Below are 27,896 nucleotides of genomic sequence, written 5' to 3'. Positions count from 1 at the left end.
GGCAGGGGCAGGAGCAGGGGGCAGGGGCAGGGGCAGGGGCAGGTTCTTTCCTTTCCAAAGCATCACCTCAGAAAAGTCATTTCAAAAGACCGCAGCCTACCCGGGAAAAGCTTAAGCAAATCCCCCCAAGCAAGTCTCAGCCCGGCCCCCCACGTGCTCTCTTCCGGTGTCCCCTTCCCTGGGGAGAGCTCTCAGAGAGGGAAAGGAAAAGCCAGCTAAGAGTACCGGACTGGGGGGGGCCCGGGGTCCGGACAGTGGACTCGGGGCCAGCCTGCTTCCTGAGCCGAGGGTGGACAGGGAAGGCGCACCAAGAGCCTGCAGGGGACACAGAGACAGCCTCTGCGCCTGGTCTGTTTCTATGTCTGGGTCTCTCTCACAGACTTGTCTGTTTCTGTCTCTGGGTCTTTTCTGTCTCTATCTTGTCTGTTTCTGTCTCTGGGTCTTTTCTGTCTCTATCTTGTCTGTTTCTGTCTCTGGGTCTTTTCTGTCTCTATCTTGTCTGTTTCTGTCTCTGTCCTGTCTCTCACTGTCTCTGTGTCTGTTTCTGTCTCTGTCCTGTCTCTCACTGTCTCTGTGTCTGTTTCTGTCTCTGTCCTGTCTCTCACTGTTTCTGTGTCTGTTTCTGTCTCTGTCCTGTCTCTCACAGTCTCTGTGTCTGTTTCTGTCTCTGTCCTGTCTCTCACTGTCTCTGTGTCTGTTTCTGTCTCTGTCCTGTCTCTCACAGTCTCTGTGTCTGTTTCTGTCTCTGTCCTGTTTCTCACTGTCTCTGTGTCTGTTTCTGTCTCTGTCCTGTCTCTCACTGTCTCTGTGTCTGTTTCTGTCTCTGTCCTGTCTCTCACTGTCTCTGTGTCTGTTTCTGTCTCTGTCTCCCAACTCTTTTCTCTATCAGTGACACCCACAGAGACGCAGAGAAAAGGTCGAGGAGCAGGACAGGACGGGAGCCGGACAGGACCAGGACGAGGAGCGGGGCCGGACATGGGGCGAGCTCCCCCGCGGCATCCCGGGAGGATGCTGGAGGCGCGGGCCAGGGGAGGCGGAGGGGGCGCGGGGCTCCTCTCCCTCCTCCCGCCTCGGCCCTTCTCCCCTCTCCTCCGCTCTCTTCCCGGGTTCCCCCCCAAGCCCGCAGGCTCCGCTTCCTCTTTTCCCCGCTCCCCCCCAGCTCACTCTCCTCGTCCACATCGGCTCTCCCCCGCCCCACACAGTGCCCTCTCCTGCACCCGGGCAGGCACACACTCACGCGCACACGCGCATCCCGGGCTGGCGCATTCTCCCCCCCTCCCCCGCTCCCTGCCCGTACCCAGTGCGGGCCGAGGCCGTACCTGAGGCTTGGGGGCCGGAGGCACCCCGAGACTTCTGCGGGGAGCAGCCCCGGGAAGCAGGAAGAGCGTCCCCCCAGATCTCTGACGCCAGGCCGAGGGTGTTCCCTTTGTATGCAAACAAAGTCTGCGCCGCCCGTTCTATTCCGCGGCTGGCGCCCGCCCGCCCAGAGGTGGAGCCCAGATGTGCGTGGGGGGGCGGCAGGGGGGTGCGCGGGAGCGGGCTTACGGACGTGAACGGCGCTTCGCGGGGAGCGGCGGGTCTCCCCGAGGGACACGAGACAAATAAGATGCGCGCGCGCGTGGGGGGGGGGGGGGGACGGGACACATTTATACACATACTCAGATAAAGCATTAAGCGCCTGCCCCCGCCCTGAGACCTGTAAGTCACCCGAGGTACGCGAGAGGAGCGGAGTGCTCCGGGGCACCACAATATGCAGATTCTATTTAAAGACACACCCACGTGCTCTGTGGGCCTTTTGGTTTTTACATTAGCTTTAACGGTCCGGGACGTAGCTTTTCCACTTTAATGACAAAACTTCTCTCAGATACTGTACACACTCCTGGGCACACACCACGCGTACACGGCAAGAACCCGCGTGTGCGTCCGCACGTACACATGTCTGTGGGTGGGTCCTGCCCGTCCGGTGGGCCGGGCGCGGGCCGGAAGCCTGGGGTCGGCGGAAGGAAGCCCCCGGCCCCGGCCCCGGTTCCGAGCTTTCTCAGGTCACTTCGACCTCTCGGAGCGTGACTCCTCCGGAAAATAAGAGGGTCGCTCCAGCACGTGCCGGAACGGGGGCGGGGATGGGAGGTGACTCCGGAGCAGGCCAGGGGAAAGATTCCCCCCCCCCCCCATGTCTAACCCTACACAAGTCATCCTAAGCCTCAGTTTCCCCCACTGTCAAATGAAGGAGTTGGGCCTCTGAGCGTCCTCCCAGCCTGAGAGCCCGAGACGCCAGAGGCGGCGCTGGGGGTCGGGGCAGGTCCCTGTCCCTCTGCACCTGCTCTTCCTCCCGGGGTGGCCCCCCCTAAGGCCCGGCTCCAGAAAAGCTTTCCCGGCCTCCCACAGGCCGGCCCAGACATTGCGGAGCGATTGCACTAGGCTGCCCGGAGCCCCGGCCGCGGGTGTCGGACCCCCCCTCCGCGGGCCCCGCGGCCAGGTCTGGGCTCAGGCCTGGTGACTGTAGGGATGACTCAGCCCCGGGAGGAGGAGAGCTGAGGTGATCCGCTCAGCCAATCACGGGGCGCCCTCAGGAGCAGCCCAGCTCCCGGAGTGCGGCAGGAGAGGAGGAGGCTCTCCGGGGCAGGGCGGGGGCGGGGCGGGGCGGGGACCTGCGGGAGTGGGGAGAGGGGAAAGGGAGGGAGGGGAGGAGACTGATGGGGAAAGGACCGGAGAGGATGGAAAGGAGGGATGGGAGTGGGAGGGAGGGGATGGAAAGGAGGGATGGGAGTGGGAGGGAGGTGACCTGAAAAGGAGAGGGAGGGGAAAAGGCTCACGGGTCCGCCTCCCTCTTGGGGCCGCTGCAGGAGAGAAGGGCCGAGCTGGGAGGGGGCGGGAGGCTCGGGATGCCGCCTGGGAAAGGCTGCGCTGGCGCCCAGGGCTGTGTGGTCCCCGGAGGACTCAATTTCTCCTTCTGTCCTAATTTCCCTCTGTCTGATCTTCCTGGTCCCAGCTCTGACCTCCTCTGCCTTCCTTTTTCCGATGGCTCACTAGGGTCGCCAGCACCGGGCAGCCACCTCCGGAGAGTGAGAATTTAAGGAGAAAAAGCATTTACGCTGGGATCTGGGACCGGGAAGCGGCGCTTCCTCTCACAGTCCCCGGAGGGAAGCACGTTATGAACCCATTTTGCAGATGGGGAGCTGAGGGCCGGGCTCAGGGCTGCTCCCGAGTCAGGAGGGAAGGGACACTTTGCCAATCCATGCCCCCTGCTCCAGCCCAGGGCATCCCACGGGACTCCTCCCCCAGGGACAAGCTGGCTCCCAGTCCAGGCCCTTGGAGGCAGAGAGGGCGCCCTCTTTTTACGAAAAAAGGAAACTGAGACCTGAGGGGGATGTCAGGGAGCTCAGTGCAGAGGCAGGAAGGGGTGGGACCTAAAGGCGCAACATTTAAATTACTAGGAGTGTTTAGCTTAAAGGCCGGACAATTGGGAGGATGAATAATCATTGCCTTCTAATGAGACTGACTTGTTTGGGGGAGGGGCAGACTAAAATGTGTGATTTCATCGGTGGACGTATTCCTAGAATGGAATTCTCTCCCCATGCAGGTCTTACAACCTCTTTGTAAAAAATAATAGGGCACAGTAGAGAGCGCTTTATGGATTCCCTTTTAGTATGATTAAATAAGCATGTATTAAGCACTTGCTGTGTGCCAGGGGGCGTTTTAGGTACTGAATGTTCAAAGGAGCAACTGTCCCTGCCCCAGTGGGATCCGCCCTATGAGGTGGTTGTGGGAGCAGAGAGGGAGAGCCTCGTTAAGGCTAGGACAATCCCGGAAGGCTTCCTGTAGGAGCAGCTGGGCTTTGAAGAACCAGTATTGTCAACCAGTAGATCATACCAAGGCGATTCTGCATCCATTGGCTTGCCCCGAAAAGATATTTCCCCTTGTCTGCCTAGAGAATCAAGGGATGACCATAATGGATGCAAATTGTGGCTCAGTATTCAGGACCTCCTCGGATCAGAGTTGTGTAAAAGTAAAGTGGGCTGTTTCAGCAGGTAGTGAGCTCCCCACCCCTGGAGGGGTTCAAGCAGAAACTTTTCTAGCCTCCCAGGTGCCCTAGCCCACACAGGCCCGCCAGGTCACCTGGCAGCTGGTCTCTATGTATCTGCCTGGCATAAGGCATCCAAGGAAGCTCCCCCCACTCTGCATTACCCCCTGTTACTGCAGGGGGTGCTGGGGCCAGACCCAGGAGCAGGCCCCTAAGGAGGGCAGCCTGAGGAGGAGGTCGCCCAGGGGGCAAGGGCTGCATCAGGAGGCAGGAGGCCCCCTCCAAGCTGAGGCTGGAGGCCCCCGCTTCGGACCTTGGAGTGGCCAATGAAGCCCCTTCTCTCCCTTTCCTAGGCAGCCCGAATCCTGATCCCCCAACCAAGGGGGCCACCTGACCTCTAAAATGGGTACAGTGGCACCTCACAGAGGTGCCATCAGGAGAGCGCTCTGGGAACTTTCAAGTGGCAGAAATGGGAGCTTTTCTCAGGGACCCCAATAATCAATCCTGCTCTGGATGGGACGCATCAGGGCAGGAGAACCCCCCAACACAAAAGTCCATCCCACCCTCAGGGACCCCCAAGATTCCATAAATGACAAGACTGACACTCAGTACCCCCGAGGCGCCTTTGTATCCAAGGTCCAATAAGCATTTCACAATCAGGCCCCAAACTTCCTTCCCAGCCTCATCCCCCAGACCCTCTCCATCCAATTAACCTTCTTTCCTCCTCAGAGTACAAGGCCTTCTACCACTGGGCCCAAAGGACTGGAATCAGGAAGAGCCGAGTTCAACGCCAGCCTCAGACCTTTCCTAGCTCAAGCAAATCGTTAGCCTCTGTTTGCCTCATCTGCAAAATGGGGATAATAAAGGCAACTACCTTTAGTAGTTTGGGGGGCTTTCTGTAGTTTAGTAGGGATGTTATGAGGATGAAACGAGAGAGTAGTTGTAAGTTCTTGGCACAGTGCCTGGCACATAATAAGAGCTTAATATATGCTTATTCCTTTCCCTCCTCCATACTTTTGCAATAGCTATAACCTATGCCTGCCATCCCTCTCAGAGTCCCATACTTCCTTCAAAGCTCAGTCCACATGGAAACTTTGTGGCTTTTTTCTAATCCTACTAGTTGTTCCCTCCCAAACTTACCCTGTCTTAATTCTCTATATCCCCTTTGCACGATTTATACATGCAACTAGCATACATAATCTGCTAGTTATATTATAATAATATATATTATATATAATAATATAAGAAGAAGAAAAATAAATTACATGTCATACCTATTGTCTCTCCTGAAAAGATTCAAAATTTCTTGAGAGCAAGACCTGTTTCATTTGTAGGGCTTAATACTGTGCCAGGTACATAGTAGGTGCCTAATAAATGCTTTTTTGATTAGTTATTGGTTTGTTTGTTCCTAGAGGCAGCTAGCTGACACACTAGGTAGAGCGCAGAGATTGAAATCAAGGAGCTATGGGTTCAAATCCTGCCTCAGACACTTATCAGATATGTAATATCCTAGTGGGTGCCTCAGTTTCCTTACTAGCCAAGTGGGAACAACAGCTTTCAAGTCACAAGCTTATTTTATATATATATGTGTGTGTGTGTGTGTATGTGTGTGTATATATATATATACACACACACACATATGTACACACATATACAATATATACAAACATTATGTAATATAACAACCTTGTGACATGAATGCAATTATATATTTTATATATATATATATATACATATATATATATATATAATGTATATTAACATATCCAAAGTGCTAGAAAGATGCTAGCTAAGTTTTACTGTTTTATAGATGAAGAAATCAGGGACCAAAAACTAGCCCAAGGACACACAATGTTTGAACTTTGAGGTCAAAATTTGAATCCCGACTCCAAATTCAGTGTTCTTCCTGCAATAACCTTCCAGACTCAGAAAAATAACCCCAATAGCAGATCGTTGGGCATGCTTAGCCGGCATCAAAATGAGACACAAATGCCCTGGAGTGGGCTCTGAGCCCCTCGAGGAGGGTGCTGAGCAGGAGGGTGTGGAACCCTGGAAACCTGGCCTGCTCTGGGGCACTTCCACCCAGCAGACCAACTGGACCGGTTTCCTCAGGCAGGCGCACAAAACACACCCCATGTTCAGACCAGCCCCAGCCATGTCCTGGACCTGCTAAAGCACGAGACTCAATCGCTGTGGCTACAAAGGAAATCCGCACTCACTATTTCCTCCTGAGCCTCCATCAATTACCTACTGATCCTCATGGAAGGTCCCAAACCAGCTGGCCCTGCATCTAGAACAGCCCCGTAGAACACAGGGTCTCCCAGTATCCCCTCCCAGGCAGGGAAGGAAAGGGAAATACAGGAATGCCGAGTAACCTCTCCTGAAAGGCTCAAGGAATGTCAGAGCCTGAAAGAACCTTAGAACATGCAACATCAGGATTGGGAAAGGTCGCAGAACATAGATCAGAGAATGTCAAATTTGGAAGGGGCCTTGGAACATAGTATATCAGAGTTAAGAAGGACCTTAAAACAGAGCATGGAGATCAGAGTTGGGAAATATCTTAGAACATAGAATATAGAATGTCAGAGGTGGAAAAGGTCTTAGAACATAGAATAGAAAATGTCAAAATTGGAAAGGGCTTTGGAACATAGAACACAGAATATCAGAGTTGAAAAGGCTTTAGAACAGAAAATGGAGAATATCAGAGTTGGGAAAGGTTTTAGAACACAGAATAGAGACTATCAGAATTGGGACCAGTCTTAGAACATAGAACAGAGAATATAAAAGTTGAAAAAGGCCTTACAACAGAGAATACCAGCCTTAAGGAACTTAGAACATAGAATGGAGAATGTCAGAGTTGGGAAAAGTCTTAGAATAAGCAACAGAGTAAGTTAGCTTTAGGAAGGGTTTTAGAACAGAGAATGTCAGAGGTGGGAAAGAGCTAAAGAATACAGAACAGACAATGTCAAAGTTAGAAAGGACCTTAGTACATAGAGTAAAAAAATATTAAGCATTGAAAAGAGCCTTAGAACAGAGAATATCAGAGTTAAGAAGGATTTTAGAACACAGACCAGAGAATGTCAAACGTAGGGAAGGTCTTAGAATTTAGAACCGAGTATAACATAGTTGAGAATGGGTCCAGAATATAGAACACAGAATGTCAGAAATGGGAAGACCTTAGATCAGAGAAGGAAGGAAGCAGTGAGGGAGCAAGCACTTATTAAGCACTTAATATATGCCAGTCACTGTGCTAAGCCCCTTAGAACATGAAACATAGAATGTCAGAAGTGGAATGTGGACTTCAGAGCCTTAGATTTAGAATTAAGAGACAGGCTAAACTCTCTCCCTTTTTTTCTCCAATGTAAATGGGTACAAGAATGAGTTTCATAAAACTCTTTACCTCAGAGTCTTGTGATAAGAACAGCACTTTGTTAAGTTCAAGCACTAATTTAGTGCCTACTGTGTGTACAGGTGCTGGAGGTTGACATGGGTACTCTTGTTCTGGGTGCACAGTACAGACTCCGAGATGATCCCATAGTGCACAGAGTGCTGGACCTGGCATCAGGAAGCTCTGAATTAAAGGCTCGAGCACTTACTAGCAAGTTAAATCATCTCTCCCTATCTCCGTTTCCTCACCTGTAAAAGGGGACAATAATAATAGCATCTATCCATTAGGCCACAGTGCCTCTTCTAAAGTCATTTGCTTTATACTGAAGGACTCCTCACTCAGCATGAGCCTTCCCTTCACTGAGAGCTGTTTTTAGCTTGGATGATGGCTGTGGCCAGAAAGCTCATCCCCTTGCAGCCACCCTAAGCTTAGCCATCCTAGTCTGTGGAGAGCCAACACTGATGGCTCCAATGCTGACTTTTTTTTTTCAATAATAGTATTTTATCCAGAAAATCCTAGGACCTTAACAACTAAAACAATGTCTTCAGTCAGGTAGCAAGATATAAGATAAACTCATATAAATCATCTTATTTTCTATCAGTCACCTACAAAACTTAAGTAAGAAGAAACAGAAAAACAACAGAATCAGATCTGTGCTTTATGAATATCACTGTGGCATTTGCTGCTAGGGAGCCCTGAGTTCAAATATTGCTGTGTAATTCAGGCAAACTACTTAATCTGTCTCAATCTCAGCTCCCTCTTCCTAAGATAAAAGGGGCAAACCCTTTCAGTTCTACATCCTATGACAGCAAAGGGGTTAAGCATTATGGGGCTAATTCATTGACCATTGCAACTGACCAGGTTAGAAGTGATAATGGATTGTGATAGTGGGAAGGGAAAGAGACAAAGAAGGCTCCGGGCCTGGGAGACTGGAGGGAGACTGGTGTCCTCAAGACGTGGGGTGTGGGAGGAAAGGCCAGCCTCAGACAAGAGAAGGAGGCTGGGGGTTGAAGACGAAAACAAAGGAAGTGAGGGCTACCCACTTGGAACCTCCGTTCATCTTGGATGAAGGCCATGTGGGGCAGTGGTTTGGGAAGAGGTCAACAGGCAAAGCCTGGTCCAGCCAAGCATGGCCTATACACATGTCCACCGGATGAAGCTCATGGTGATCACGGTCTTATTTATTCTCAATACTGGCTCCTTGATGCTCTCAGACATCCCCATGAAGGAGGAAGACCCATCCTCCACCCCAGTTAAAGCTGTGACTGCCCGAGGACAGCAAGCACAGGCTTTTTTCCCCAGTCTGTCTCTAACCTCCTCCGGTAGTTTTAAAAACTGGAGCTCCCAGGAAGATGGGCTCCAGGCTGGGCCTTTGAAATACGAAGACAAAACCAAATATACATCTTGCCCTCAAGGACATTATAATCTATTTGTATTTTCAGAAGAATGAATTCAAGATAATTTGAGGAAGGAGAGAGCCTTAATAGCCAGGGGTAATTAGGGAGGCTTGCTACAGGAAGTGCCACCTTTGCTGAACCTTGAAGGTTCAGTATAGCCTGAGTGAGGCATGGAGGTAGGAGATGGAAGAAACTTTAAAGAGCAGCAAGTAGGTTAATCAGGCTGGAAAACAGGGTAGTGAAAGGGAGGAATGTGAAGTAAGTCTGAAAAGAAAAGTCTGAACTAGATTGGGATGGCACTCTTAAAGACCAGGCAAAGCAGTTTGCATTTTGTCTTAATGACAATAGGGAGCCATTAAAGCTTCTTGAGCAGGTGAGACTCAGGCTGTCACTTTAGAACAGCTTTAAAGTAAAGAAACTTGGGAGATGTGAATAACTTTCCCTTTAATACACCTAATTCTCTATGCATATGTACTTCCACAACCCAAACTCTTATCTCTTCTGTTATACTATCCTGAGAACTATTCTGGCCAACCCAGTGGATAAAGCACTGGGCCTGGAGTCAGAAAGGCCTGAATTCCAACTGGCTTCAGACACTGTGTGATTCTCTTTATCTCAGTTTTCTCATCTGAGAAATGGGAGTAATAATAGCAATCCAGGACTCAAAGTTGTTGCATTTAGCACAGTCCCTGGTACACAGTGAGCACTATATAAATATTAGCAGTATGTTCTCATTATTATTAGTGGAGAGGACCTGGTTCAAATTCAGCTTCTATTTTCTTTTTTTTTTTTTTTTAATTTTTAAATTAATTTTATAATTATAATTTTTTGACCGTACATATGCATGGGTAATTTTTTTTTTTTTACAACATTATCCCTTGTATTCACTTCTTTTCCAAATTTTCCCCTCCCTCCTTCTACTCCCTCCCCTAGATGACAGTCAGCCTCTATTTTCTGTATTACCGGTGTGACCCTGAGCAAGGATTTTCCTTCTGTGGAGTGGGGAAAAACTGGAAAGAGGAAGAACAACTAGAATCCTCTCTTGAATTAGTCCAAACATGATGTGATAAGGGCTGCCATCAGGGTAGGGGCAATATCAAAGAAGAGAAGGAGAATAAACTGGGTAGAATCCAGAGACTGTGGCAAAGAAGCAGATCTAAGAGGGGAGAGAGAATGGAGAGGGAAGCCTGGAGGCCTGTGAGGAGGTAGACTCTCAGCAGTAATAGGAAAGGATGAGAGAGGGAAAGACAATGAGCTGGATTCCATTTTCATTCCTCTTCCAACCTTTCAGTTTAAGGCCATGTGGAGCAGTGGTTTGGAAAGAGAAGTTCAACAGGCAAAACCTGGTCCAGCTAAGCATGGCCTGTACCCATGTCCACCAGACGAAGCTCATGGTGATCACGGTCTTATTTATTCTCAATACTGGCTCCTTGGTGCTCTCAGACATCCCCATGAAGGAGGAAGACCCATCCTCTACCCCAATTTACAGCTGTGACTGCCCGAGGACAGCAAGCACAGGCTTTTTTCCCCAGTCTATCTCTAATGTCCTCCTGTAGTTTTAAAAACTGGAGCCTCAAAACTAGTCAGCAAAGTAGTCAGGGCTGGGTGGATAGAATGAGAATCCCTAGCAGAGGGACTAAAATGTATGGCAATGAGTAGATCAACAAGTAAAATAAAGTATAGAGGGATGGAAGGAGCCAGGACACAGCCTTTGGAGGCTATTTCTGATATAACCTGGGGTGACCAAAATAAAGATTCAGCAAAGATTGAGCAGAGAGGTAGGAAGAGAACCAAAAGAAGGAGATATCCCCAAATCTAGGGAGAATCCAGGAGCAGAAAGTATCCCCACTGTCTAGAACTGCCAGGAGATCAAGGAGAATGAGGAACAAGAAAAGATTGTAGGATTTGGCAACTAAGAGACCCCTGGTCACTTTGGGGAGAGAGCAGTTGAATGAAGAAATCAGAAGTGAATTTGAGAGGATTAAAAAGAAAGTGAGAGTGTAGAAAGTAGAGACGTCCATGGGAGACCATCTCCTCTAGGGGTTTAGGCCAAAGGGCAGAGGGATTTGGGATGATAGTTGTGAGAATGGACAGGTCAAATGAGGGAAAGACAGGGGCATCTTTGTGGATAGTAGGCACTAGAGGGGAAGAGTTTGAAGATAAGCAAAAAGGTGGAGGTACAGAACGAGGGGACATGATTTTATTTGCTTGATTCTACTTAATTGCTAAAAGAGGACACTAACTTTTAGTCTTGTGTCCCAGTTTCCATGTTCTACATTCCATATTTCAGAGTTCTTTTCTGCTGACATTTCTTCCCTCTCCCAACTCTAGCTCTCTTGGTTCTTTGCTCTTAATTTGTATTTAAAGATTTCTTTCCATGCCAGCACATTGTGTTCTAAGGTCCACCCAGGCTTTGACATTCTGTGATTCCCAGAGACTTTCATCACATCCATTAAAATTTAGACACTAGTAGCTCTGGGGAAAGTATTGGTCAATAATTACAGAGTTTTCAGATGGTTGCAGAAGGAGAAGGGATAAATTCAGGCCACGAGATCTAGGATCTGTTAATTAGCAAATCACAAGTAATCTCCAGGATCGGTCAAAGCCTCAGCTCTCAGATATCAGATCAGCAAAAGACCTCGGGAGATCCCTACCCAAACCCTACCTAAATTCATACTGTGACCATTTAGCCAGGGAAAGAGAAGGCTTGGGGAACAAGGTTTCTGTCTCCAGGTTTTATAATGGCAAAGAATATATCTCGATGCACCCCAAGTGAGAATGGATTTAGGAGTGTCTTACACCAATAAAATCACTGACCCAATCATCTCCCAGCCCTGCCCACCAAATAAGACATTTTTCAAGGTAGAAAGGCCAAAGACTGAGGCAATCAGAGAAGGCTTCCTGGAGGAGATGGTATCTGTACTGAGCTGGGAATTTTAGGAGATGGAGGGGAAGATAGAGGGTAATCCTGGTGTGAGGTCCAGCTAATTCAAAGAGAGAGGATTGTGGGACTAAGAATAGCACTAGCTGACCAGACTGGATGGAACCTAACCTAAGAGGAACAATGTGAACTCCAGCTGAGAAAGATAGTCATGATTGTCTGAAACCAAACAGAGGAATTCTGCCCCTTCCCCAAGAGGCACTAGGGAGCCATAAAAGTGTCAGTCTTGGGCTGTGAGGATGCTTCCTTTAGGAGCTGCACGGAGGATGAAGAGCATAGGGACAAGGAGCAGGGATCAGAGGAGGAAGCTATGCAACAATTACGCGAGAAGGGACAGGAGCATGAGCCAAGGTGGTGACCGTGCGCTTGGGAATGAGGGGCCGGATGAGATGGGGACTACAAAGTTGGAGAGACCATGCTTAACGGCTACTGACTGAGTGGAGGCGGGCAGTATAGGAGAAAAAGGCTCATCAGGGATGACAGTGACCTTGAGGATGGGTACCTGGACAGGCAGAGGCACAGTCTTGCCCTAAAGAGCAAAAGGAAGTTTGGAGAAGGGATGGCCATTTTGGACATACTGAGCTCAAGGTGCTATTGGATGGAGCTGTCTAGGTGATAACTGCAACCTCCTTTAGAGCTTAGAATAGAGATATATAAATGGAGAAAGAAAACAGAGAGAGAGAGAGAGACAGAGACAGAGACAGAGACAGAGACAGAGACAGAGACAGAGACAGAGATATGAATATAGAAGGTTGGAATATCAATGATAAATGGAGAGATAATGAGAAATAAATGGATAGATAAGAGTCAATGAAAGGCGAGAGACAGAGACGATTGAACTGGCCCAGCCAAACCCTTCCTCATGAGGGTCTCTCCCATCCAGTCTCAGAAGGAGCCCAGAATGGCGGCCACGGATGAGGTGGGGTCTCAGGTGGCCTCTGGAAAGCTCAATGTGTCCCCGGAAGAGTGAAGATCTGAGGCAGACCCAGCTTTTTTAGGCCCTTAAGGACGGGGCGGGCAATATTATGTCACTTTTAATTCATTCCATAAGGGCAATGCTAAGTGTCTATTAGGGGTCAATAAAAATGAAGGCGTCTTTTCGCCCGTCTCGGCTGACAGCCCTGGCCCTCCCCTGGAGACCTGAGTGAAGACCCTCCTTTAGAACCTCAGAAGCAGCAGGGACCAGGCGAGGAGTGAGCCAGGGCGTCCCCGCTTCTCAGATACCAGAAGGCGGGGAGCCCTTTAAACACCGTACAGAGACCATGAAAGCTGAGGGGCTCTAGGACAGAGAATGACCACCAGGAGGGCACGCTGTACACAGAACAGAACATCAGAGCAAGGGGAGAACATAGAACATGGAATGCTGGAGCTGGAACACATCCCAAGCTTTTCTTAAGAACCTACTGGGGCAGCTGGGTGGTTCAGTGGGTGGCGCAGTGGGTGGCGCACTGGCTCTAGAGTTGGGAGGACCGGAGTTCAAATACTGCCTCAAACACTGGACGCTTACTAGCTGAGTGACCTTGACTGTCTCGGCCCTCTCCCAGAAGCCCTACTATGTGCCTGTCACTGGTCTAGGCCCTGAGAGCAGAGCTCAAGTCCCTGCCCTCCCCAAGCTCCCATTCTCCCAGAATGAGACATCCCCATTTCACAGAGGGCCCCAGAGCCGGCTTGAGGGACAGGACGCCCAGGCCCCTGGCTCTCTGCCCCGCTGGCCACCCATGCCCCCCGGCCTCTCAGCCTGAGAGTTCTGTTCCTGACCACAGGAGGTGCCCAGCAGACAGACTGGCTGAGGGCAGCCCCCAAGGAGGGTCCCCCAAGCAGCCTTTTACCTTTTTTCTCAGAAGAAAGCCTCGTGTGCCCCACCCCCTGTGCCCCGCGTAGGTGCTCTCTGACATGGCGGGAGGCGCTTGTTCCCGCTTGTTCCACAGTCTCAGCCGTCGATGCCAGTGCCGAGGGCTCTCCTCCCCCTGACGCTGTCTCTGCTGTTGCATTGTCTGCCCCGATCAGCATGGCAGGCTACCACGGAGTAGCTGGTGCTGGGCTGGACATGGCTCCCTCTCGCCCCTTCCGGCCCCTTCCTTTCTCCTCCCGTTCGGTTCTTTCCCCTCGATCCACCAATTCTTAGTCCTCCCATTTTTCCTCTTTCTCCATCTTCCTTTGGCCCCCTCTTTCCCTCTAGAGAGGGCCCAGGAAAATGATGCATTATTGCCTGGCAGGATTGTGACATCAGCGCCCAGTGGGGCCACAGTGAGGAGAAAGCTTTGAAGAAATGCTGAGGGGCTAGAGGGGGCAGAACCGGCAGAGATGGGGCTCACCCTCCGGGAGCCGTTTTTAGTGTTTCGGTACATGGCCTGGAGCATCACAAATACCCGGACTTTGTGATCCTCGTCCTGTCCGTGATTATTGAAAAACACTTTCTGAAAAGATCCGAGACTTCCCCACAGCAGCTGACCGTGGGCTACTCGACCAGAAAAAGCTCCCCGCTCTGGCCCGGGGTCCAAGGGCCTTCTTGTGAGTAATTTAGGGGGCCTTTGAATGAGCACTGATTATGGGCCTACTATGTGCTAGGCACACAGTACAATGCTATACTAAACTGCTAGATATGCTATTATACTATAATAATTAGATAATCACTGATAATACTTGTCTAATAATTGGTACTCAGTAGGATACTATACTATACTATTATATATGCTATTATATTATAATAATTAGAGAAAGACTGATAATACTTGTCTAATAATTGGTACTCAGTAGGATACTATACTATACTATTATATATGCTATTATACTATAATAATTAGATAATCACTGATAATACTTGTCTAATAATTGGTACTCAGTAGGATACTATACTATACTATTATATATGCTATTATATTATAATAATTAGAGAAAGATTGATAATACTTGTCTAATAATTGGTACTCAGTAGGATACTGTACTATACTATTATATATGCTATTATACTATAATAATTAGATAATCACTGATAATACTTGTCTAATAATTGGTACTCAGTAGGATACTGTACTATACTATTATATATGCTATTATACTATAATAATTAGATAATCACTGATAATACTTGTCTAATAATTGGTACTCAGTAGGATACTGTACTATACTATTATATATGCTATTATACTATAATAATTAGATAATCACTGATAATACTTGTCTAATAATTGGTACTCAGTAGGATACTATACTATACTACTATATATACTATTATACTATAATAATTAGATAATCACTGATAATACTTGTCTAATAATTGGTACTCAGGAGGATACTATACTATACTACTATATATACTATTATACTATAATAATTAGAGAATGACTGATAATACTTGTCTAATAATTGGTACTCAGTAGGATACTATACTATACTACTATATATACTATTATACCATAATAATTAGATAATCACTGATAATACTTGTCTAATAATTGGTACTCAGTAGGATACTATACTATACTACTATATATACTATTATACTATAATAATTAGATAATCACTGATAATACTTGTCTAATAATTGGTACTCAGTAGGATACTATACTATACTACTACATATACTATTATACTATAATAATTAGATAATCACTGATAATACTTGTCTAATAATTGGTACTCAGTAGGATACTGTACTATACTATTATATATGCTATTATATTATAATAATTAGAGAATGACTGATAATACTTGTCTAATAATTGGTACTCAGTAGGATACTATACTATACTGCTATATGTACTATTATACTATAATAATTAGAGAATGACTGATAATACTTGTCTAATAATTGGTACACAGGAGGATACTATACTATACTATTATATATGCTATTATACTATAATAATTAGAGAATGACTGATAATACTTGTCTAATAATTGGTACTCAGTAGGATACTGTACTATACTATTATATATGCTATTATATTATAATAATTAGAGAATGACTGATAATACTTGTCTAATAATTGGTACTCAGTAGGATACTATACTATACTGCTATATATACTATTATACTATAATAATTAGAGAATGACTGATAATACTTGTCTAATAATTGGTACACAGTACAATACTATACTATACTGCTATATATACTATTATACTATAATAATTAGAGAAAGACTGATAATACTTGTCTAATAATTGGTACTCAGTAGGATACTATACTATACTGCTATATGTACTATTATACTATAATAATTAGAGAATGACTGATAATACTTGTCTAATAATTGGTACGCAGTAGGATACTATACTATACTGCTATATATACTATTATACTATAATAATTAGAGAATGACTGATAATACTTGTCTAATAATTGGTACTCAGTAGGATATTATACTATACTATTATATATGCTATTATACTATAATAATTAGAGAATGACTGATAATACTTGTCTAATAATTGGTACTCAGGAGGATACTATACTATACTACTATATATACTATTATACTATAATAATTAGATAATCACTGATAATACTTGTCTAATAATTGGTACTCAGTAAGATACTATACTATACTACTATATATACTATTATACTATAATAATTAGATAATCACTGATAATACTTGTCTAATAATTGGTACTCAGGAGGATACTATACTATACTACTATATATACTATTATACTATAATAATTAGAGAAAGACTGATAATACTTGTCTAATAATTGGTACTCAGTAGGATACTATACTATACTACTATATATACTATTATACTATAATAATTAGATAATCACTGATAATACTTGTCTAATAATTGGTACTCAGTAGGATACTATACTATACTACTATATATACTATTATACTATAATAATTAGATAATCACTGATAATACTTGTCTAATAATTGGTACTCAGTAGGATACTATACTATACTACTATATATACTATTATACTATAATAATTAGATAATCACTGATAATACTTGTCTAATAATTGGTACTCAGGAGGATACTATACTATACTACTATATATACTATTATACTATAATAATTAGAGAATGACTGATAATACTTGTCTAATAATTGGTACTCAGGAGGATACTATACTATACTACTATATATACTATTATACTATAATAATTAGATAATCACTGATAATACTTGTCTAATAATTGGTACTCAGGAGGATACTATACTATACTACTATATATACTATTATACTATAATAATTAGATAATCACTGATAATACTTGTCTAATAATTGGTACTCAGGAGGATACTATACTATACTACTATATATACTATTATACTATAATAATTAGAGAATGACTGATAATACTTGTCTAATAATTGGTACTCAGGAGGATACTATACTATACTACTATATATACTATTATACTATAATAATTAGATAATCACTGATAATACTTGTCTAATAATTGGTACTCAGGAGGATACTATACTATACTACTATATATACTATTATACTATAATAATTAGATAATCACTGATAATACTTGTCTAATAATTGGTACTCAGGAGGATACTATACTATACTACTATATATACTATTATACTATAATAATTAGATAATCACTGATAATACTTGTCTAATAATTGGTACTCAGTAGGATACTATACTATACTACTATATATACTATTATACTATAATAATTAGATAATCACTGATAATACTTGTCTAATAATTGGTACTCAGGAGGATACTATACTATACTACTATATATACTATTATACTATAATAATTAGATAATCACTGATAATACTTGTCTAATAATTGGTACTCAGGAGGATACTATACTATACTACTATATATACTATTATACTATAATAATTAGATAATCACTGATAATACTTGTCTAATAATTGGTACTCAGTAGGATACTATACTATACTACTATATATACTATTATACTATAATAATTAGATAATCACTGATAATACTTGTCTAATAATTGGTACTCAGGAGGATACTATACTATACTACTATATATACTATTATACTATAATAATTAGAGAATGACTGATAATACTTGTCTAATAATTATCTGATACAAATATTTTCTTATTTGATTCTCACAAAAGCCCTGAGAGTAGGTGCTACTGTTGGTCCCAATTTACCATTGAGGAAACGGAGGCAGACAGAGGTAAGTCATTTGTCCAAGGTCACCCAGCTAGTAAATTTGTGTCTAGGGCTAAATTTGAACTCAGGTCTTCCCAACCCCAAACTCAAAACTCTATCCACAGTTGTTGAGTCATGTCTGACTCTGTTGCTATTGGATTTTCTAGATCCTGGAGTGGTCTGTCATTGCCTTCTCCAGCTCATTTTACAGATGAGGAAACTGAGGTAAGTGGACAAAGTGACTTGCACAGGGTCACACGGCTTGTAAGTGTCTGAAGTTCTGGGGACCGGAGGTCAGAGGACGTGGGTGGTAGTTATTACTGTTAATAGTAGTAATCTCATTTATATGATGCTTTATGTTTGGCAAATGTTTTCATATTAATCTCACAACCTGGGGAGGGAGGTGCTATTATTATTCCCATTTCCTGGTCTATAAAATGAATCACATTCAGTGACTAAAAACGTGAGAAGGCCACAGTGTCGTGACAATACGAAATGCCCCAACTCCCCACCCACCTGTGCCCTAGGAGCCGGGCAAACCTGTTGCCCTATAACAAGCAGCCAACATTTACAGCAGCACTTGTTTATAAGGGCTCCGTCGATCCGTGGCATCTTGTTTAATTCTCCCAATAATGGCAATGAGCTGCTATAAATTTCTCTTTACAGTTAAGGAAACTGAGGCAGAGGGAGACTTGAGGGGGAGGGTGGGGGGTGGGGGATGAGCAATAGCAGGATTTGTCTTGAGCTCCCTGTATTGTCTCCTCCAATCAGTACATGAAAAAAAAAAAAAGATCCACTGACTTTGGAGCCGGAGGCTGTGGGTGGATCCAGTCCCAGCCCTGGCACTCCCCACCCGGGGGATCTTGGGCCAGCCATTCAGCTTTCCTGGGCCGTGGGGGTTTACGGGGTCACTGAAGTCCAGAGGCCATTGATACACACACCCAGTCAATGAGGGGGGCTCCATCCCACTCTTTGGGGTCCCTCTGCCCCCACAGAAAACTCACTACCCCACACGATAACCCCACTTCCAGGGTCTGGATCCGGAGCTGTCCACACAGAGAAACACTCTGCTGTGCCAAAGCAGGATTACAAGGTCTGTACAAGTGCCTAGCCAAACAAGTGGAAGATTAAAAACACCCAGGAAGGACAGGTGAAAGTCACCCCCCAGATGACCCTAAAAAGAAACAGGAAGAGAAAGTGTTCTAGCCACAGGAAGAGATGTGTTCGAAAGGATTTAATGTGGGCAAGGATTAAACAGAGTGAACCGAGGAGGGGCGAGTGGCAAGAACCACGGGGGCGGCCCCCGGGCAGAAAGCTCTCACTTCCAAGCTCTTCCTCCATCCGGCCTCTGCTTCCTGCTAGGACGCGGACACCCAAGCTCACAACAGCTGGCCTCTCTCTTAAGCAACTTAAGGCAGGCCCACATTGTGAATCCATTATCAGCCCACCAAAATTCCAGGGAAGGCCTGGGGACCCAGCTGGCAAAGCAGCTGAACCGAGTCTATACCCACCAATAAAGCAATCAACCAACCAGTGAGCATATATTAAACTCCTACTGTATGCCAAGGACTGTGCTAGGTCCTAGGGATAAGAAACATGAAAGGAGCTTGTTCTCAAGGACCTTAGAGAAGGCATCCTCTTTGCCCCTTTCCTGTATTTTGGGACGGTGTTCTGGAGTCGTGATGGACAGGCCATAAAAAGTGGAATCGATCCCAGGTGCTGATGGATTATTGATACAGACACACGTGGTGTCCCATAGGTGCCTGACTGCAGTCTCCTTAAAGGCAAGGATTTCCCTTCTGTCCCTGGCACAGAGTAGATGCTTAGTGCACGCTTGTTGATGGACGCAGATTGGATCATGGCGCTCTAGGCTAGCGTTGCCTTCAAAGGGATAGAGCCCCCCCTCCATTTAACAGAGAAGGACCGAGGCCCCAGAGTAACATGACTTGCCCAAGCTCACCCAGATGTCAGAATTCAAATCCAGGTTCCCTTCAACATCAGAAATCTTTCCTCTGACTTAAATGGGAGTCATTTGAAAATCATTCTCAAAATTTAATTTTCTTCTACTTAGAGGACTGACCCCATCCAGAATGTTGTATTTAATTCCAGACAAATCTTACCTTCCCCAGCACCATGTTCTTTTTGGTCCCTGCAGGAACAGTGGGCTCCACGGGCGTCCACACACAAGACTTCCCATTTCCAACCTCCAGGCATTTTCCCTGGCTGTGCTCCCTGCCTGGAATGCCTGCCCTCCTCATCTCTACCTCCTGGCCGCCTGGTTCAAGTGCCACCTTCCACAAGACTCCCTCTGAATTCCAGTGCCTTCCCTCTGAGATGATCTCTCGTTTGCTCTGTCATGGCTCCCGCGTCATTGTTGTTTGCACAACTGGGCTGTCAACCCTCAAGAACAGGGATTACTTTTGACTTTTCTTTGTATGTCCAGGACTTAACCAGTGATCTTTCAGCTAAGCCCTGGACATACAAACCTGTATTCCGGTCTCTTGGTACCAATTCACCACTCTTCCATTCTGCCAGCCTGCTTATCCCAGCACGTAATCAATCAATCAACATTTAGTATGCACCTACTGTGTACCAGGCACTGGGCTAAGTATTAAGGCTAAAAATGAAAGAATGAAACAAATACTTCTCTCAAGGAGCTTTCATTTAATGGGACGGGGGTGCCGCAGGATATTTTATTTGTGTATAATATTATATATAATATAATTAATAAATAAATATAGTATATATAATATATAACTATATATAAATATGACATATTTATATATAATGTGTATATAAATATTATCTATAAATATATGGAAATATATAGAATGGATAGGAAGAGAATACAAATAAATAAAAGATAATTAGGGAGACAGGGCCCTGGCAGCTGGGAGGGAAGGGGACAGGAGTTTAAAAAGCTACATGTAGAAATCTAATGAGAAATGTTAGCAAGGCAAAGGGGAATTAAAGCAAAATCGAGTTGTAGATCAAAGATCATCTCTAACATGGTGGTTGTTGGCTGTCCAAAAATGCAGCAGATTGGCGATAACTCCAACTTGCCTTGACCTTTCTCCAACTCAATCTGGGGTAGCTGGTTTCTAAATTATTGGTTTCTCGATTGTGAAATCTTACAGAAGGATATGCTAAACTCGATAGGATTTTCTTTAAAAACAAAACCATATACCTGGGAACTCACGGAGGACTGATCTCTTTGGTTTATGTCCTTCTTGTAATTTGACCCATCCACTCATTAGCAGAGAATGGAACATGGAAGTTGTCATCCACTGCTTCCTTTCATTTCATCTTGAACCGCCCTATAGGAAAGTAGGCCTGAAAAATCTACATCATTTTGAAAGTATTTCCAAAAGAGAGAGAGAACTCCCAAAGAGAGGATGATTTGAGAAAGACTTGGGATATGGCTCCTCCATCTTGGTGGCTGTTCCAACTTCTGAAAGGGGAGAGTCTGGAACTGTGCGATACACTATCTAAACCTTGGAAGGATAAGAAGAAAAGGTAAGAAGGATCTCATAAACTGAAATTTCATAGGGAAGGTTAGCCCATGTTGAGTTTGAAATTTTGACAATAACAATTCTGATGGGATTAAAAAAAAATGTGGTGGGAAGTTAATAAGACTGATGTGAGTTAGGCTAATGATACACTATTTCAAAGTCCGATTCTTTTTGCAAACAGCAAAATAACTGTTTGGACATGTATACATATATTGTATTTAATTTATACTTTAACATATGTAACATGTATTGGTCAGTCTGCCATCTGCGGGGGGGGGGGGGGGAAGGAGGGGAAAATTGGGAAAAAAAGGCTTGGCAATTGTCAGGGTTGTAAAATTACCCATGCATATCTGGTAAATAAAAAGCTATAATAAAAAATGAATAAATAAGGAACAAAGAAAAAAAAGACTGATGTGACTATAAAGGCAACTCATAGTCTTAGATTTTCAAAAGACACAGGCAGAAGATCAGAAAAAAGCAGTTAATGGAGATGAATACAAAAGTGCAGTGGGTCTCAAAAATAGTGCAGAAGATTCAAATGTGTCAGTTAATTAACAAGCATTTATTAAGCACTTACTATTTGCCAAGCACTCTATTAAGTGCTGGGAACACAAGAAAGGCAAATCATATCCCTGTAGCTACAGACACCAGAGAAGGGACAGTTCCTGATTTTCCGATACAATTCTGCAGAATATCAAGCGGGGAATTCAAATTAAGAAGGTTCCTGTGGAGATGGGCAAGTTTTTCAGCTCCTCTCCAAGCGACCTTGCAGACTTCCTCCATCTTCCTGCCAGAAATCTCTTTCTCCTGGAAGGCTCACGCCAACCCTGGAATTCACTCTCTGGAAGTACTCTCAGTTCCTCAGATTAGATGACTCCTTTCAGACCTTCCATTTAAGGAGGATGCTCAGGTCATCATTACTCTCTAGACCAGTGGTCCTCAAACTTTTTAAACAGGGTCCCAGTTCACTGTCTCTCAGACTGTGGGAGGGCCGGACTATAGTAAAAACAAAACCTCACACTCTGTCTCCGCCCCTCAGCCTGTTTGCCATAACCCGGTGGGCCGCATAAACGTACTCAGCGGCTGCATCTGGCCCGTGGGCCGTAGTTTGAGAACCCCTGATCTAGACTATACTCAGAACTTTCTCTATCATGACCTATTCTAGGGAACCTTCATTTCCCACACCTTTTGGCTTCTTTTTAATATGTTGTCTCCCTAGAAGTAGAAATTCTTTCTTTCTGTTTGTATTCTGCAAGTTATGCTTAGATGCATAGCCTAGAACATAGTAGGTGATTTTTAAAATTCTATTTAATAACTGACTGATGGAAAAAGCAATGTATTATTTCAGATAATATACATGGTCACTCATGAGTTTGATCTAGACATCCACACAGGAAAAACCAAATGGATGAAAAGTCGCCCAATTTTATCATGTAATACACAGCTTTTTTTAAGATCCCTCCCTCCAAAGGCCAGCTATTTTATATCACCATTCTACCAGTGTCATTTGACTGGGAGTCATGGCCTCTGAAGAATGACAGATGAGCGTCATCCACCAGGCAATGATGAGTACGTGGATGGGTGGGCATGAACAGAATACAACAGTAAAAAGCTATGAAGAATCCGAGTCAAGGATGGGATTGAAAGCTAGGCCGGCCGTGTCGTGAGGAATGGCAGAGCCATGTGTCTCACTAGGATCCTTAAAAAGTCCCAAGAAAGCCAGGAAGGCTCCTTCACGGTATATTCATGGCGGGCATACCTCAGCAGAGAGAATGCTCATATCCATGAGATCACTGATACATTGCAGCATTTCCCTGCCAAGGAAAAGGATCGTGGGTACGGGAAGGACAAAAGCATAGTCACAAAAGAAGTAACAAAGCAGGAAGTTATGTGGTGCAGAGAATCGAGAGCTGGGCTTGAAGGCAGGAAAACCGGAGTTCAAATCTAGCCTCAGATAACTTACTAGCCCTGCGACCCTGGATCAGTCACTTCCCCTGTCTGCTTTAGTTTCTTTGGCCATAGATAGGCTGGAGCAGAAAATGACAAAACCATTCCAGGATCTTTGCCAAGAAAACTCCAAATGGGGACACAAGAAGTCAGACATGATTGAAAAAAATAACAGAACAGCAATAGAAAAACTCCACTCGATGACATCAAGCTAGCCCATAAGCTCCGAATCCTGTGCTCACGGGCAGCAGGTAGGCTCAGGAGCATCAATCTGGAGCAGAATGGCCAGAGCACCTCCAACCTGGCCCTTGCATTTTACGGAAGAGAAAACCAAGGATTAGGTCATCTCGCAAGCAGTGAATGAACTGAGATGAGGTGCTCAGGTCACAAATCCAGATCTCTCCCTACCAGGCGTGTCTCCTAGGGGATGGGGGTCCTCCCCATCACCAAACCACTTCTGTCTACAAGTCAGCAGGGCAATGACCTCCTCCCTCTCCCACCCCAGGAATGGAAGCCACGTTCCCTTCTTGGTGCGGATGAATGTGAAATGTTCCCTCTACATGGTTCTGTAATAACTAGACCCAGACTTCAGCTATTTCCCTTACTTTCCATTCATTCAATCATTCACTCACTCAGCGAGCATTTATTAAGCACCAAGGAAACATGTTAAGTGCTGGCAAAGCCAAGACAAAATGAAACCATCCCTTCCCGCTCAAGGAGCTTCTATTCTGCTGAGGGGCACAAGATGCAAGTCAATTCAGAGCATAAAAAGCAGAGAGGAAATCCTTTCTGAGGAAGGTGAAGAGTCTCAAAACCTCCCCTGTCCCCTCCCCATCAATATCTGTGTCTCTTGTTAATTCTCCTTACTCCCTCCCTTTCACTACCACAGCTCTGCTAGGTTCCCCCAGTTTCCATAGTAACAGGCTTGGGGGACTCCCCAGGAATCCTAGAGCCATTTCCTTGACCATCCACCTGCCTGAGAAGGGAGAGCCCCGGGAAGCTGGGCATTGCTGGTCCCCACCCAGAACACTTCCTGTTCGTTTCCCCAACCAGAAAGTAGGCACTTACTTCTCTGAACTCTCTCTCCTCTAGTCCACGGACACCCCTCAGCCTTGCACCTGTCCCAACTGCCACCAACAGCTCCCATGGGCCAGGGTTCCTGGCCCCTGATTGGGCCAAGGAGGACAGAATTTCTGGGCAGGGTCTCTTCTGTCCATCTCTATGACTCTGGATAGGTCCATCTCTCCTCTTAAGACACCATCCAATTACATGGAGCCCAGACCATGAGGTGATTCAGGGAACGTGACTCTCTTCCCAGGGCCCTCCTTTCCATCCACATGGCCCGGGGGCTTATGGGCTCATAGGTTCCTTGATCATGGGTTACCTTGAAGCAGGACCAGAAAGGACCAGTCTGTTAAGAGAGATGACTTGCCTTGTCAAAGTCGCACTCCAGAAACTGAGCCACGGCTTTCTGACTCCAATCTAGGGGTCTCTCTCCTGGGCCACAGCCTCCCAATGAGTCTCCTGCCTCTGTGGTTGTCTATGCTGGACAACCCAACTGGATACAGCCTCCTTAAATATGGTTTTCATTCAATATAACTTAAAGTCTGCATTTCTAAAGCAAAGGTGCCAAACTATACCTGGGACAAATGGTTCAAAACTCACTTTCAGCTAGGACTTTCCTTTTATTTCCGTTAAGTGTCATTTTGTTAGATTCAGCACGTCATAGTTTGGCAAGATCTTCTGGGAGCCCAACTCTGTCAGCCTCTCCATTAGGTTTCCCCACCAGCTAAGTATCACCTAGGTCTGCTCTCTGGGGATGCCTTTATTCTAGTCATCAATATAATGCAAACTCTCTGCCAATTGGCCATTGAACCGATGTCAAGTCCATCAAATAATACTACTGTCTAGCCTTCATCCATCTACCCACCCACAAAGCAGAATGGGCAACTTGGATTTCTATTAAGAAAGCCCTTTGCTCCCCCCCCCATTTCCCTTATTTCCATGTGTTATCCTGAGTATCCAAGAACTTCAGATCCCGAAAAATTTCCTCAGCACTCCCACATTTTATAGATGAGACATCTAGATAAAATAAGTTGCCCAAAATCATGCCTAAAGTTAATGATACAAGATATCTTTGAAGCCAAATGTCCCGACACCCAATCCAGTTCTCCGTCCCCCATGGCGAAAGATATTTGATATCTTGAAGAGATATCTCCGAAAGATCACCTTTGAGCCTTTATGTTTTGAAAAGAAAGAAAACTTTGGGCGGGGAAGAGAAGAAGGTATGACTATTTTGAAATGAGCAAAGAGCTGCCCCAGGGAAAAGGATTTCAGTTTATTTTGTTACCCTAAGAAATGAATGGTTAAAAAGAATGGTAAAATGAATGGTAAAAAAGAAACAGATTTGGGATTAACTAAGGAATCATTTTCTAATTCTAATTAGAAAGCCGTTAGCATAGTAGGTGCTTAATGTTTCCTAAATTAAATTAATTAGAGCTATCCTGAAAAGGAACTGGTGACCTTGGGAGGAAGGAAGTGAGCTCCCCTTTATTAGAAGCTCCTTGACCACATAATGGATTCTTGCTCAGATCGACCTCCATGGCTTCTGAGGTACTTTCTACAAAATGTTAGAGCTCATGTTATTGCGTTGGCTTTTACTGGACTCAAATTGCCTTTAGAATGTGCATCCAAAATAAAAAGAGTTTGGCAAAGAATAAAGGATTCAGTAAATAAACAAGGAAAGAAATCTCCCATCATTTGAAAACAAGATTTTTCTCCCAGCCTCACAGTTAAAATTCGATTTACTTTTTCTTCTGGTTGCCACAATAAGCAACAATAAGGATCAGTGATAAAGAATGCCTCTGACAAAAGAGACGGCAGCGCGAGACACATTTTCCAACATGACCGATATAAGGGTTTGTTTTGCTTGATAGCGTATTTAATATAAAAACTTTCTTTTTTTTTTTTTTTTTTTTTGGGAAAGGGATGAGTAAATTAGGAGTAAGTGGGAGACGGAAGAAATAAATACTAATTAGATTTAAAAAAAAAAAAGAAAAAAAAATGCTTTTAAAACTACTCACGTTCAGGTTAGAGGTCCATACGTTTCGGATCCATCCAGGGTCCTTCATCATTGGAATCTACAAATAAAATTTACAACGAGAAACTGAGTCACACAAGTGATTTTGCCATTCTTCCCCAAGCTGCCTCAATGGAACCAGCTTGTCTATTATCTCCATATTCCAAAGTTCTGCGATCTCCAGATCTAGAGTTCTCAGTAAGAAATGATAAAAACAGCAGTGACCTTGCAGCAAGTCGAATTTTATTAGCAAATGTATAAGGTATCAAATCATCCCCAAAGAGACCCGGTCCCTTGAGCTGTTGTTACAAGGACAGCCGTGATATCCAGGATTTTCAGACTTAAGTATGCTCTCACTCCGAGGAAAGGGAAGCAGATGTTCCTAATCTAGAAGCCCAGGAACCCAATATAAGAGATAAGATCCCTCGGCCTCTCAGAGTGTCAGGTAGCTCATCTGCAAAGTGTCAAGGCCGGGCCGGGCCACCACTGGAGTTTCTTTAATCCATGATGTTCTCTGATCTAAGGGCCTTTCAGTTTTGACAAGTTGTGTTCTAAGGTCTCACCAATATTCTGTGTTCTCCCGATTATTCCCTGTTCTATGATTCCTTTCAGCTCCTGCATTCTGTGTGCTCCTAGGTCACTCTAATGCAAGCATTGTTTGTCTGCTATTTCCTGTTCTAAGGGTCCTTCCGTCTCCTACATTCCATGTTCTGTGTTCTAAGTTTGCCCCTAATGTTAACATTCTGTGTCCTACAATCACGTGACATTGTTCTAAGGTCCCTCCAATATTCTGTGTTCTCCCGATTATTCCCTGTTCTATGATTCCTTTCAGCTCCTGCATTCTGTGTGCTCCTAGGTCATTCTAATGCAAGCATTGTTTGTCTGCTATTTTCTGTTCTAAGGTTCCTTCCATCTCCTACATTCCATGTTCTGTGTTCTAAGTTTGCCCCTAATGTTAACATTCTGTGTCCTACAATCACGTGACATTGTTCTAAGGTTCCTTCCGGTTCTTGAAGCCTGTGTTCTATGTTCTAAGGTCCCCTCTGATACTCTCCATTCTAAGGCTCCTTCCAGCTCCTCCATTCTGTGCTCTATGTTCTAAGGTGGCTCCTAGCACCAACATTCTATGTTCTAAGATTGACTCTGGATTTCCCAAGGGCTCTGACTACAGCCGGTGCTCCTTCCCCTAGATCCTGCCGACCTCCAAGTTGGATAGGCTTCAAATCCAGTCCAGGAGCAGAGTGTGGGCGGTCATCAACACTGAGCATCCCAAGGTTTCTCACTGGAAACAGCCACAAAGAATGAGTTTTATTTACTAGGCCATAGAGAAGTGGCTCTCTACATCAGAGATGGGATTTGCCAACTATTCTAAATATAGAATATAGAATTAAATATAGAATATGAACATTCAGGCCCTATTCGCCTGCAGGCTGGCTGGAGAGAAGGCCGGGATTCCAGAACGGCCCTGACCTGGCCTGAGGGGACGGCAGCCTGGGC

General features: G+C 44.8%; 1 protein-coding gene across 5 annotated transcripts in view; it reads right to left on the bottom strand.

Annotated features, from left to right (window-relative positions):
- Positions 1-24,478, bottom strand: part of LPIN1 (lipin 1) — a 70,831-nt gene extending 46,353 nt beyond the window's left edge. For 2 of the 5 annotated variants that reach the window (XM_074285474.1, XM_074285475.1), the window contains exon 1: positions 13,577-13,930. In XM_074285474.1, the coding sequence (XP_074141575.1) occupies positions 13,577-13,738 (162 nt within the window). In that variant the 5' untranslated portion in view covers positions 13,739-13,930. Of the gene's footprint in view, positions 1-1,319; positions 1,443-13,576; positions 13,931-24,388 lie in introns of those variants that run through there. The other 3 variants (XM_074285478.1, XM_074285476.1, XM_074285477.1) reach the window with 3 other exon arrangements.
- Between the last annotated feature and the right edge of the window lie 3,418 nt (positions 24,479-27,896).

This window comes from Sminthopsis crassicaudata, chromosome 2 (assembly GCF_048593235.1).
Source record: "Sminthopsis crassicaudata isolate SCR6 chromosome 2, ASM4859323v1, whole genome shotgun sequence".
Lineage (NCBI taxonomy): Eukaryota > Metazoa > Chordata > Mammalia > Dasyuromorphia > Dasyuridae > Sminthopsis > Sminthopsis crassicaudata.
Note: the sequence above shows the minus strand (reverse complement) of the source record. Positions and strands in the feature narration are given on the sequence as shown.